Genomic DNA, 13,292 nt, shown 5'->3' on the forward strand with positions numbered 1-13,292 from the left:
GCCCACCAGGCTCCCCTGTCCTTTGGATTTTCCATGTGAGAATACTGGAGTGGATTGCATCCTCTTCTCCAGGGGATCTTCCCAGCCTAGGAATTGAGGAGCATCTCCTGCAGCTCCTGCATTGGCAGGTGGATTCATTACCATTGCATCACCTGGGAAGTCCCATATATCACTTTGAAAGTGTGAGTCACTCAGTCATGTCCGACTTTATGTGATCCCATGGACTGTAGCCTTCCAGGCTCTTCTGTCCATGGGGTTTTCCAGGCAAGAATGCTGGAGTTGTTTGCCATTCCCTTCTACAGGGGATCTTCCCAACGCAGAGATCGAACCCGAGTCTCCTACATTCCGGGCAGATTCTTTATTATCTGAGCCACCAGGGAAGCCCCATATAGCACTTTAGGTTCCTTCAAAGTCTTTTAACATATATTATCTTACAACTGTGATCTCTTAGTTCCTCAACCCACAACATTTCCCCCAGCTCTCTACAGCTTGCATCACCTACTCATGTCCACTTGTTTGTCCAATAAGTTTCCTTTCTCATTTGTCCACCTGGTAGTGTGTTGCTGGCAAACTACATCTTAAGCCTGTTTGCAGCTCACTTTCAGAAACTCGAGCCTTTTTTCAACTGTATTTTTATTCTGATCTTTTTCTTTGTGATTTTCTGAATTTCTGTATGCCCTTACTAACAATATTACAATATCTTTGCCAGAATCTTCAGGTTACATATTTTTAGTTATCCCTCCATCAATTTTATGTGATATACGATCAGCTTAAAGCCAGAGAATGGTATAGATTTCCATATGCCCATGCTGAAAATGAGCCAAAACCAGAATGCTATGCTGAACATTGTTTTAGATATCTAATGTAGGCCTCATTAACTGATTTTATTGATTTTTTTTTTCTTCTAAAGATCTTCTCTAGCTAAATATTCTTTTTAGCCTTTGATGACTTTAATAATTGTTTAATGATTTGGAGCAGTGTGCTACAAACCTTGTAACTCTGCATATTCTAGGGCTCGGATGTCCTTTTAGAATGTGGATTTATAGTCAGGTTTTGAATTTAAAATATTTTACTAGGCCTTCTATTTTAATCAAATGTAACACTTACTTTGGTAGACCTTCAATGAACTCTTTGATGCTCACAAAACAGAAAGTGATATTTTTGCTATAGTCTCCAAAGCTGAAGAATTTGATCAAATCAAGGTAAGATTGCTTGAAGCTTGAATTAAATGCATATGTCATATATGTGTTTATTCATTTATAAACATTTACAATAAATTGTTATTCCTATACAATATAAACTATATGACACTTCACATTTTGAGTACCAGCCATGTTGTTCCATTTATCAACAATGTCCAGTATTATAGATTTTGATAGTATTTCATACCTGACACCATTCTTTGCTCTCTACTGCAAATCAAATACAATTTAAGTAGGTTTTATGGTAATGAAACTATCATAGAATTTAGTGTGTAGATTTTGGTTTATTTGCAATGTAAGGTTCACTGAAGAAAATATAAAGGACATGCATGATTCAGACTTAGATATGAATATTTCTGTAGTCATATTGTAATTTAATCTTATTAACAGTGAAAACTTTAATGCTTTGAATCATAGTACTTCACAGTTTTAAGCTATGAATGTGTTATACCATATAAAAATATATGACTGTAATGAATGCATTTGAAGATAATTCAAGTTTGCTGTAATCCATTTGGGCAGAGGTTTTACTCTGGTCAAATAAAAAATGAAATCTCATCAATATAAGGATGGTGAGGTCAGAAGATTTAATTTTTGTGGCGTATCAAATTTTTATATGTCAATGGCAATTTTAATATTGGTGATGAATAATAAAACGTAGTTGTATCAGTCTCAAGGTAGTTTTTCATTGTATTTTATTAGTAGCCTATGAAAAAATTGTTTTTATTTTAGTATACAAAAGAAAAATGTTGAGTAATGACATGGAAACTTTTAGAACACATGTAGTATGGTTTAATTTCAGTGTAAACATTTTAAATAAGTCAGCCCAGATAATTCTATAAAATCATGATTCTTCCAGGTCAGAGAAGAGGAAATAGAGGAGTTAGATACCTTACTAAGCAATTTCTGTGAACTCTCAGCTCCTGGAGGTGTAGAGAACAGTTATGGGAAAATAAACATCCTGCTTCAAACTTACATCAGCCGAGGGGAGGTGGACAGTTTCTCCCTCATATCAGATTCTGCATACGTTGCACAGGTAAAAATATTGCTCCCTTTCTGTTTTCTCTTCCTTGATTACTTTTAGAGATTCAAGGAATTAATTCATGCTATAATGTATTGGTTCATGATTGACATGCTGTTAAATCAGCATTTTATCTTAGAACTGGTTCTGTTTAATTTGTATGTCTTTTATTCCATTTCATGCTATTAGATCAGGAACAGAGGTCAGATTTGGTTGTCATTTTGGCTTTTTTTTTAATGTTGCTCTTTTACATTTTAGCATGTAAAAATATCAGTATCTGATTTTTTTTCTGTTTTAAATGGTCAAGTTCATTTCTGTTACTTAGAGCAATAGTACAAAAATATTTCAAGCAAAAAGAAAACATTATGGAAACTTTGTAGCTTTTCTCAAAAGTTAGAAATGTAAACAATTGTTTTTAACCATTAGACAGAGTTTAATAAATGTACCTCATATCATATATTCAGTATGATATATCTTTTATTTTTAAAAAGTCATCTTCCCTACTAAGCTGATTCTTATAAATTGAGGGCTGAAAGAAAATTAATCCATAAATTGCAGCTCATTAAATATTTAGCTTTTAGAATTATCATAATATAAAATCTTGTAATATTTATGTTTTTATATTCAAGAACTCATGCAATATATAAAGTAGATTTGTGTGTGTGTGTGTGTGGTAGTATATACCTTTCAGATGAGAGGTTTTCCTTCTAGGGAGAAATATTTTTTATCAAAAATACTTTTTTCCATTATTTTTATTGAGTAATGCCTCTTGTAGGTTAAGTAGAATAAAACGTTAATCATCCTTTAAATATAGAAACTATTGCATTATGTGGTTTCTTTTTGTAATTTTGTTCAAAGGCTTAATATAGAAAAAGTGTGTTTGTGTTAAATGAATTACTGTTAATAACTATGTATACACCAGAGTACTTTGAAACAACTGCAAACATGAAATATTTACAAACGTAAACCAAGATACATTAGCAAACAGTTTGAATGAAATGCAGTAATTTAATCAAAGTAACCAAGAAACTGGATGATGACTTCAAATATAAAGTAAATATGGATGTGGTGAAAACATCTTTTTTTTCATTTTGCAACTCATATGTTTCTGCCATGGAAAAATATATGTATTCTCAAAAGCCTAAAGCTGTAGAAGGAACCATTGTTTTTAAAGTCTTTTGTTTTACCTGTTTTTCTGAAAGATAATATATTGTCATTTTATATAATCTAATGGTTTTGTATTGAAATAGTTAATGATTTAATGAAAAGGCAAAGTTTTACTGCATTCTGGATGGATAATCTGACCACATTTCTGCTTGATTCAAGATTATGAAGATATTATCAGAGACTGATTTACAAATTGCTTTACAATATAAAACTCATGGTCTCCTCATGATTGGTACCCAGAAAGTCAGTCTCAGAAGGTTGAGGATGTATCTCAAGGCATCCCTGGTTCTTCTTAAATAGCTCCTATCGGTTTATCATTCTTGACTGCGTTAAATAAATTTTGTTGAGTTTGGGGGTTTTTTGTTTGTTTGAAGTTTAAGCCATTACTAGTTCCACAAGCACTGTCAGATCTGTAAAATGGTACCTTCCTTCTGCACTCCTGAGACTTTCTCTCAGCCCTTAAAATAAATCCTTAGTTTTTTTATTCTATGGTGTTATAAAGGAGCCTGTATCTTCTGCATGTTAGAGATTTTGATCATTGTTCCCACCCAATTTGTATCATTCCAGATTTAAATGTCCTATTTGTATTATGTCACACAGAATTTCTCTTTCCATTTCTTTTAGCTTTTAGGGAACAACCACAGGCTCTGAAATATTAAAACGCGTTTTCAAACACAGTTGAAAAAATTAGGCTAACAGTTTTTAGAAGAGCATCTGTAGGAATACCTACTTGATAGCTATAAAATGTTCAATTTATTTATCATTTTAATGCCTAATGAGAGCCATCCTATCATTTTTGAACCATATTAGAGATAGCCTCACATGCTTCTAAATACCATTTTTTAAATTTCTAATACTGAAACAAATAGTCGAATTTATCAAAAGATGAATAACACTTTTTTATAAAATGTAAAACCAAAGCCCTTAACTCTTACGATTATTTTTCACCTCATAATTTCAAGCCATATCATGTTTGCTTTTTTTCTATTTAAAATCTCATTATTTTTAATCTATTTTTATGATTTTGACCAGATTTAACATTCCTCATTTTCAAATTCACATGTTATTAGATATTATAGATGTCTCTAAGTCATGATTTTTAAAATAATCTTCCGTAAAACGATCTGAAAAGTTAATAATAGAAGGAAGCAAAACAAATGAAAACTAATTATGTGAAAAAGAGCCTCAATTATTGTGTCTTTCTATATGTCTGTGAATCAAGTTTTCCTCAGGTCACTGAATTTAGAATCTTGGTGTTAACTTTGTTAATGTTTAGATCTAGCTTTCAGAAGATACTCTGACAGCAACTTTCCAAATTATTAAAATCACTAAACTGTAGTATCTTCATCTATAAAATCATAATATCAAGACCAAATGCATTTGTCATAAAAATTAAATGAGATAATATATATAAAGCAATGAGCGCATTGTCTGGTTTGTAAGGAAGCCATTAATATGGGTAGTTGCACTCATCAACATTTTTTGTTATTCTTTTCTCACTAATTTTTCTCTGACTAGATCCCAAGTCTTCTGCATTTCTCCAAACAGCTTTATAAATTTGATCATTACACTGTATACCCAAGGACATCCACTGCTGTCTCTTAGATTCTAAATGGTTTCCATAACCTCCTAAATATTTCACATGCCTTTTGTCTCATCTGCTTCATTCCTGTTTAGGGAGATGTGATGTGGAACTTCCTAAGAACTTGGAAATAAAGCTATTCTTGGAGAATTAACCAGAATAGCATCCACATAAAAGGATCGATTATTCTTGTGTAAAAATAATAAAGATAATTAGAGGTATATGAGGATAGATGTTGCCCACAATTAAAGGATGCAGTTTGACATACTTTTTAAACTGAGTCTGAATAATAATTTCATTGATAAATTAAAAATGACGTTGGACCTAACCACCAATCCCCCTTTTCATTCTTCAGAATGCAGCTAGAATTGTCCGTGCTCTTTTTGAAATTGCTTTGAGGAAACGCTGGCCTGCCATGACCTACAGGCTCCTGAATCTTAGTAAAGTCATTGACAAGAGGCTTTGGGGTTGGACTAGCCCTTTGAGACAATTTTCAGTTTTACCACCACACATTCTAACAAGATTAGAAGAAAAAAATCTTACTGTGGATAAGCTGAAAGATATGAGGAAAGATGAAATAGGTAAGAAGGAAGCAAAAATGTTTTAATGTAACTGTTACATGCAATTAAAATATTTTGCTTAATGTTACAAAAAGCACTATGAATTTTCATTTTACTACAGATAAACTTTTACCATTTTATTTGTTTTTTAATTGATCTAAACTCAAGCAAAATTTAAACTTCTGAAAAATCTTTAAATTTTATGTAGTTACTCAATGAAATTATTAGTTAAAATGGAGTTTAGGTTGTCATACCCTTGATTATTTTACAGATACAATCTTAGCTACAAATAATGAGAATTAGTTAATGACATTTATTCTCAAATTATTTCTCAATATTTAATTCATTTCATTGCCTTTTGTTATGTGTATCAACAGTATTTCAATAAAAAAAGTATGTCAGCAATACACTGTACAATTTTTCAGATTCTAAATGAGCCTCATCATTATATATGTATAGATCTTTAAATACTGTTGCTATCAGTATGTAAATAGTATTTGGTCTTCTATGCTTTCCACATAATTCTGAAAAATTATCCCTGCATATCTTGCCATGTGCCATAACATTCTGTTGAACAAACATGGATTAGGTAATGTTTCAGATTCTGAATAGAATAAGCTTTACACATGAAGGGAGGCAGGCTGAGGAGAACAGGGGTTTGGCAAAAGGCCCATAGATACAAGGAGAGGCTGGGATAGTTATTTCCCCTGTGTAATAAGAATACTTCTAAGATGGAATGAAAAAAGGGAGGTATCAATAAATGAACTAGAAAGTTGGGATTACTCGCATTTTCTAATGTAAATATTTTATTAAATAAGAGGAATCACCTTAGTTTCAAACTTTAGTGTACATAAAACATTTTGGTTTACTTATAAATGTGCTTTAAAAAAATTATATTATGAACCACCAGGACACATAAGAAATACTGATCCTATAAAAAATATAACCTATTTCCACTTAGTCGCTTGAATTAGAATAGGAAAATGTTTCTAGTTAGTCACATCTGTTTGTGAGCCCCCCAACGCCACCCTGATGCTTTCCTGCATATCTATATTTCAGGATCTCAACATTTATGAAAATATGTATATATAAGTGGTTAATTTTGTGCTAGATTGGCCATATTTTATATTTTATCTGTGTTTCCTATAATGTGTCTTAAATTGACTAGGAGAAAAGTAGAACTGTTTATAGTAGTTTAAAAACTATCAAGTTTCAGTAATTTTAAGAACCCTATTAATAGCTGAAAAAAGAAAAAATCCTGATACTGGTTTTCAGAGCTATGAATTGCTAATTCAAGTTAACTATTAAAAAATATTCAAACATGCCAGGTCAAGAATGTCAACCATTCTACATAGCAAATCATAAAACAAGCAATAAAATCACCTTCTCTGAAATCCCATTTACAAGTCAGATTTTATTGCTTCTTTCCTGTCTGGACACATTTCTTCTAAGTGATGTTTTCCCTGCAGGTCACATTCTGCATCATGTGAATATTGGGCTCAAGGTCAAACAATGTGTTCATCAGATTCCTTCTGTAACGATGGAAGCATCCATTCAGCCCATCACACGGACTGTCCTCCGAGTGACGCTTAGCATCTCTCCTGATTTCTCTTGGAATGATCAGGTAGACATGGAAAACACCTAAATCTACCTACATTAAGGAAATATGTCTGTACTCCAGGTTCAACTATACCTCCCTACATCTGTCCTCAAGGCGTATAGAAAATCCTTTAAAAAGAATATACATTGAAGAATCATTTAAAACATTGTAATAGTATTTACTCTCATCCTCAAGGTAAGCATGTGGTATAATAGATGAATAATATGTCAACCAATGAGAGTCCATCAGAGAATTATAGGAAACCTAAAATGTCACATGAAACAATGGTATAGTGGTTTCAACTCCATAGCGACTTTGTTTAATTCTATCCTCTTTCATTTTTTTTTCTAGCTGTATGTACTCTGTCATTTTAATGTACTTAAAATTCAAGATTCTTCATGCTAAAAGAGCCCTTTTAAAATCCTGATGTTTCTCAAACTATCATTCTCTTCTTCACTGTTAGACTTGTAGAAGGAGTAATCTACATTTACCTCCTGGTTGTCTGATTCCCACTGAGACAACTACTTCAGTGATCACCAAAGACTGACTGATTGCCATAATAAATAGCCTTTCCTTAGTTATCTTCTTTATTTCCATAAGCATTAAGTGCTATACATTGTCCTTGCAAATGTCCTTCTTTGGCTTCCATCCCTTTCCTATTTCTGTTTTTACCCCTACTTCTGTTCTTTCTTCTAAAACTTAGCTGTTACTATGTGTGCATGTGTGTGTGTATATACACACACATACGCACGTTGAAAATCCACTCTGGATCCTCTTATTCAGTCAGTAATTCTTTGTGTATTAGCTGCTCAGGCATGTCCTACTCTTTGCAACACCATAGACTGTAGCCTGCCAGGCTCCTCTGTCCGTGGAATTCTCCAGGCAAGAATACTGGAGTGGATTGCTATTTCATTCTCCAGGGGATCTTCCTGACCCAGGGATTGATCCTGGGTCTCCTGCATTGCAAGCAGATTCTTTTACCACTGAGCCACCAGGGAAACACTCAATAACTTTAAGGTCTATCTTTGCACCAGTTACTATACAAAGAGTACAGTAGAAAGGAGATTGCAGGTACAGACAAGCAAGTGTCAGTCCTTTCAAGAGGCCAGTGGGGAATGAAAATCAGTAAATGTAGTATAGCAGTGCCTACTTTATAAGGTTCTAGTTAAGTGTAAGTAAATATTGTCTGCATATTTACAATATTTGTCATAATGTCATCGTCTGCATGACATTAGTACCTCTTTAAGGTGAATGCATTTTATTATACCCAACCATAGCCCTAACTGAAATCAACCATTGGCCTTAAAGTGTCCTAACCATTCACTTTCAGTTTCCTCATCTGTAAACATGTATTATAATAATAATTATCTTTCTCACAGAATTTCTGTGAGGATAAGATGAAAGAAAATTATACTTAATATTTTTATAAATATAAAATTTATGTAAAATATAAGATTACCATTAGCCATAAACTCTAGTTTTTATATATTGGAATACATAGAAGTTTTAGATTTTTTACCCTATTTTCTTCTCTTAAGATACATAATAAATCTCCCACAATGCATAGCTGCTTTTATCAGTTAGAATACTGTTGGCTGTAAGAATAGCAAATATGAGTAGTCTCAAACTGACTTAAGGAAAAGAAGGTATGTGTGTGTGCTGAGTCACTTCAGTCATGTCCAGTTCTTTGCGACCCCATAGACTGTATGTAGCCCACAGGCTCCTCTGTCCATGGCTTCTCTAGGCATGAATACTGGAGTGGGTTGTCATGCCCTCCTCCAGAGGATCTTCCTGACCCAGGGACCGAACCTGCGTCACCTGCAGCTCCTGCAGTGCAGGCAGATTCTTTACCACTTGAGCCACCAGGGAAGCCCAAAGAAGATACATCCTCTTACAGAATGACAGGTCCATGGGTAGAAGAGCCCCTAAAGATGACTGAGTCTTCTGTTTAGGAATACTGTTCCAAAGCCAGGATCTTTCCATCTCTTTTCTCTGCTGATATTTTTTACTACTTCTCAAATGTATTCATGCTTCCTTGTTCACAGTTAACAGAGAGCGGGAAAAAATACTCCCTGCTTCAGCAGCCCAGAGCATGCACCTTTTCTTTAGCCCGATTGGGCCAGTTCTGGCCATGTGCCTGTCCCTTGCCGCATGCTCTTGTGAAGGGGATACTATAAGCTGATTAGCGTATGCTAACCAAAATTACTCTCGGAGGTGGGGTAACCTTCAATGTTACATGACAGAGAAAAAGAGATGAACATACTGAACAAGTCTAGGCTTTGTTAGGAATAAAAATGGAGAGGAATGAGTACACAGAACACAATATATCTGTCCAATGGAATATTACCTGTTAGTAAGAAGGAATGTAGGACTGATGCATGCTATGACATGAATGAAAATATTATGGCAAGTGAAAGAAACCAGTCGCATATGATTCCATTTACATGAAATGTCGAAAACAGGCAAGTCTATAGAGAAAGAAAATAGACTGTGGTTGTCAAGAGTTGGAGGTTGATATGATGGAAAGATGGATAGGGTACAAGGTTCTTTAGGGGATGATGAAAATGTCCTAAAATTAGATTATAAAGATGGTCACAAAACTTTGTAAAAGTATTAAAACTATTGAACTGTATACTTTAAGTGAGTAAACTTTGTTATGTAAATTCCATATCAATAAATCTGTTAAAAAGAGAGAAAGGAATGGGTTCTGGGAATGCTAACAATAGAATCCCTTACTTGAATTAAAATATATAGTATTAGGATACTATTTTCCTTCTAGGTCCATGGGACAGTAGGAGAACCCTGGTGGATTTGGGTAGAAGATCCTACAAATGATCATATTTATCATTCAGAGTATTTCCTAGTTCTAAAAAAACAGGTAAATATGTCTATGTGACTCTATCATTTTGTTGCTATCATTGAAAAGAAAATATAAACTAAATAATTTCTGTTTTTACCTATTTCTCTACAATTTCATAATGCCACTGAAGCTTTATTTATTATGTTTTATGTTTCTGTTTGGTTTTAAAAGAGAATAGTGATTAAATGTTATAATATTCATATATTCAATGTGATTTTCATCTGAGAAATTGAATTATAATCTTTCTAATGGTTTAAGGCATAGATTCCAGAGGGGTGGAATGTGTCAAGTGGGTGGAATAAATAAAATTTTTAAAATTAAATGAATAAAAAATAACTTCAGTGTTATACAGGCACAGTATTAAGACTACTGAGTACATTATATAAAAGACATTCTTTTTTAAAGTTCCAGAAAGACTCAGTTTGATGGAATTCACTATGATGCTTCATTCCTAATTTCTCTTTTTATCAAAGAGAAACAAGCTTTAGGCCTGAGTGGACATCTATAGAATTTTATAGCAATATTTTATTTTCATTGCATTTGTGTTCATGGTTATCTTTTATTTATGCCAAGTGTTCTGTTATTCCACTTATGGTAGTGAAAGATTTTTTTTTTAATATTAAATGAATAATTTGGTAAACATGAAGTTAAGTACTTGAATGAATGAAGTTAGGAAAATTATGATAATGAGTTAAATTGGTAACTTGATAATACATAATGATATGTATATGTAAATATTATAAGTTCAGCATATGTTTTTCCTTCTGTAATATCAGATCTCCTCAGAGGATGACCACCTACAAGTTTCTGAAGTATCTGAATATCTCAGCTATTTAGAAATCCAAGATATTTTCTTTCTCTTTAGTACATATTGCTGTAGATACCATTGTTTTCACAAGAGAATAATAAGGCCTCTAGGCTACTAGAATAACCATATTCATTTTATACTTTATTTCACATTAGGTCATCAGTAAAGAAGCTCAACTACTGGTATTTACAATCCCTATTTTTGAGCCTCTGCCTTCCCAATACTACATCCGAGCAGTGTCTGATCGATGGTTAGGAGCTGAGGCTGTATGTATTATCAACTTTCAACACCTGATTCTACCAGAGAGACATCCTCCCCATACAGGTAACATGTGGAATAGTAACTTGAATCATTGATTTTCCAAAATTGTTGGTTTTAGTTCATGTTTAAAAGTATCTATGCTTTAAAATTGTCTGAATTTAAGTAAAAACCCATCTTATTTATCAATAGAGTTTGAGAAGAGACTTTTCGAAATCAAATGTAGACACTAATGCAGGCCTAAATTTGTTTTTTTAATTTGAGTTCCAAATACATTAAACTAAGCCTAGTTCAGTTAACAAGAATGACACTCACTGTTGCTGTATTACTGTACCTTCATCTCTATAATCATTATGATTTCTCAAAAAACAATGAAATTGTAATATCTATTGATCTATTCATTGAAGAAGACTTTTCTGATTTTCTTTCATCAAATAAGCTTTGTGATACCTAGAATCTCAAAATAAAAAACTTAAAAATGGTGCTTTATTTTTTGATTAAAATGTAGTTGATTTACAGTGTTGTGTCAGTCTCTGCAGTATAGCACAGTGACCCAGTTAGATATACATATGTACACTTTTAATAGTTTTTCCATTATGGTTTATCACAGGATATTAAGACTAGTTCCCTGTGGTATACATTAGGACCTTGTTGTTTATCCCTACTAAATGTAATAATTTGAACCTACCAACCCCAAACTCTCAGTCCATCCCTCTTCTCTTCCTTCCCCTTGGCAACCGCAAGTCTGTCCTCTGTGTCTCTGAGTCTGTTTCTCTTTTGTGGGTGTTTTTAACATACGCTACCAACATCACTACTAGGTCTCTATGGTTGTAGTACCTGATTTTAACATGTATTGATGTTATATTTTAATTCTCATTTAATCCCTTCTTTGTTGAGTGGATAAGCATGTTTATTTATGTATTTAGATGATTTTCTGACTACATTTTTAAATGCAACAAATGTACCACCATGACATATCAATTGGTATTAAAAAACACATGATGTAACCTCAGTGATTTCTAGTTCTGTGTGGATCCAAGTATATATTCAGGCATTCCACTGAGCTCGAATCAGCCAGGATTTTCCATGTTTTCTCAGCACAGTTCTTATTTACCCAGTCATGCTCTGATTTAAAACTCCCACACAAGTTTCTTCTTATTTTAGGTTGTTAGTTTGCATTGTCTAGAACAACAGTGTACTCAACCACTCTGTTTTGTCAATTATCTAACAAATGAAGAGTTATTTGTTCTTAGTAACTGTTTTATACTAGTTTGCAAGTGGTTTTCCTTCTTCTACAGGTTGGTGTAAATTTAGTTTTCTTCTAAAACATGCATATATCCATATACCTGTCATTTAGATCTCTTTCCTGATTGGAAGATCATTAGCACTGTCTTAGAGGGAGCTCTGCCAGAAAAGCAAAATTATGATATGTCAATATCGTAATTGTGGTAATGAGGGGGGGGGGAGATCTGTAACTAGTATATAAGAATTGGTTAATCCTTTTTTCCCTCTAAAGCATTAAGGATTATTATAATTTGTTTCAAAAAGACAGTATTTTATAATGTGCATGTTCTCCAGTTTTGTATGTACTTGTTGAATCTTTTCAGAATTACTGGATCTTCAGCCTTTACCTGTCACAGCTTTGGGCTGTGAAGCATATGAAGCACTGTACAACTTCAGCCACTTTAACCCTGTGCAGACACAAATATTTCATACGCTGTATCACACAGACTGTAATGTCCTACTTGGAGCACCCACTGGATCAGGAAAGACTGTTGCAGCTGAATTAGCCATTTTCAGAGTCTTCAACAAGTACCCTACTTCAAAGGTCAGGTGGAAACAATCACATATTTACATTCAATTATAAAACATAATTTATAATCTGTAAATTAGCCAGTTCTAAATATACTGGCAGGACTTACTGAATAGATTTGCCACTCTCTTGTGAGTTTTCCACGGGGGCCCAGATCAATATATGAGTAAATGGCCACAAGGAAATTTATATTAATACTTTGGAGTCCTTTAGTTAGATTTCTAATGTACTTATTGGCACTCACATGTCCTTTCCTCATTGTAAAGTATCTATAATTCATAGGAAGTTTCATTTTAAGATATGTAGTTCATAGCCATACTTATAAGAAATATAATGATTCATAATCATTAATCATAATCAAACCCTTTGGCTGTGAAGGAAATATACGTTAATAAATTCAGCTGATTACCCTCAGGAAATA

General features: G+C 33.3%; 1 protein-coding gene across 1 annotated transcript in view; it reads left to right on the top strand.

Annotated features, from left to right (window-relative positions):
* ASCC3 (activating signal cointegrator 1 complex subunit 3) overlaps positions 1 to 13,292 on the top strand; it is a 336,073-nt gene that overhangs the window by 212,177 nt on the left and 110,604 nt on the right. The window contains exons 19-25 of the mRNA XM_019967310.2: positions 1,116 to 1,202; positions 2,062 to 2,238; positions 5,328 to 5,553; positions 7,002 to 7,156; positions 9,912 to 10,010; positions 10,956 to 11,124; positions 12,666 to 12,886. Of these exons, the coding sequence (XP_019822869.2) occupies positions 1,116 to 1,202; positions 2,062 to 2,238; positions 5,328 to 5,553; positions 7,002 to 7,156; positions 9,912 to 10,010; positions 10,956 to 11,124; positions 12,666 to 12,886 (1,134 nt within the window). The remainder of the gene's footprint in view (positions 1 to 1,115; positions 1,203 to 2,061; positions 2,239 to 5,327; positions 5,554 to 7,001; positions 7,157 to 9,911; positions 10,011 to 10,955; positions 11,125 to 12,665; positions 12,887 to 13,292) is intronic.

Source organism: Bos indicus, chromosome 9 (genome assembly GCF_029378745.1).
Source record: "Bos indicus isolate NIAB-ARS_2022 breed Sahiwal x Tharparkar chromosome 9, NIAB-ARS_B.indTharparkar_mat_pri_1.0, whole genome shotgun sequence".
Taxonomy (NCBI): Eukaryota; Metazoa; Chordata; class Mammalia; order Artiodactyla; family Bovidae; genus Bos; species Bos indicus.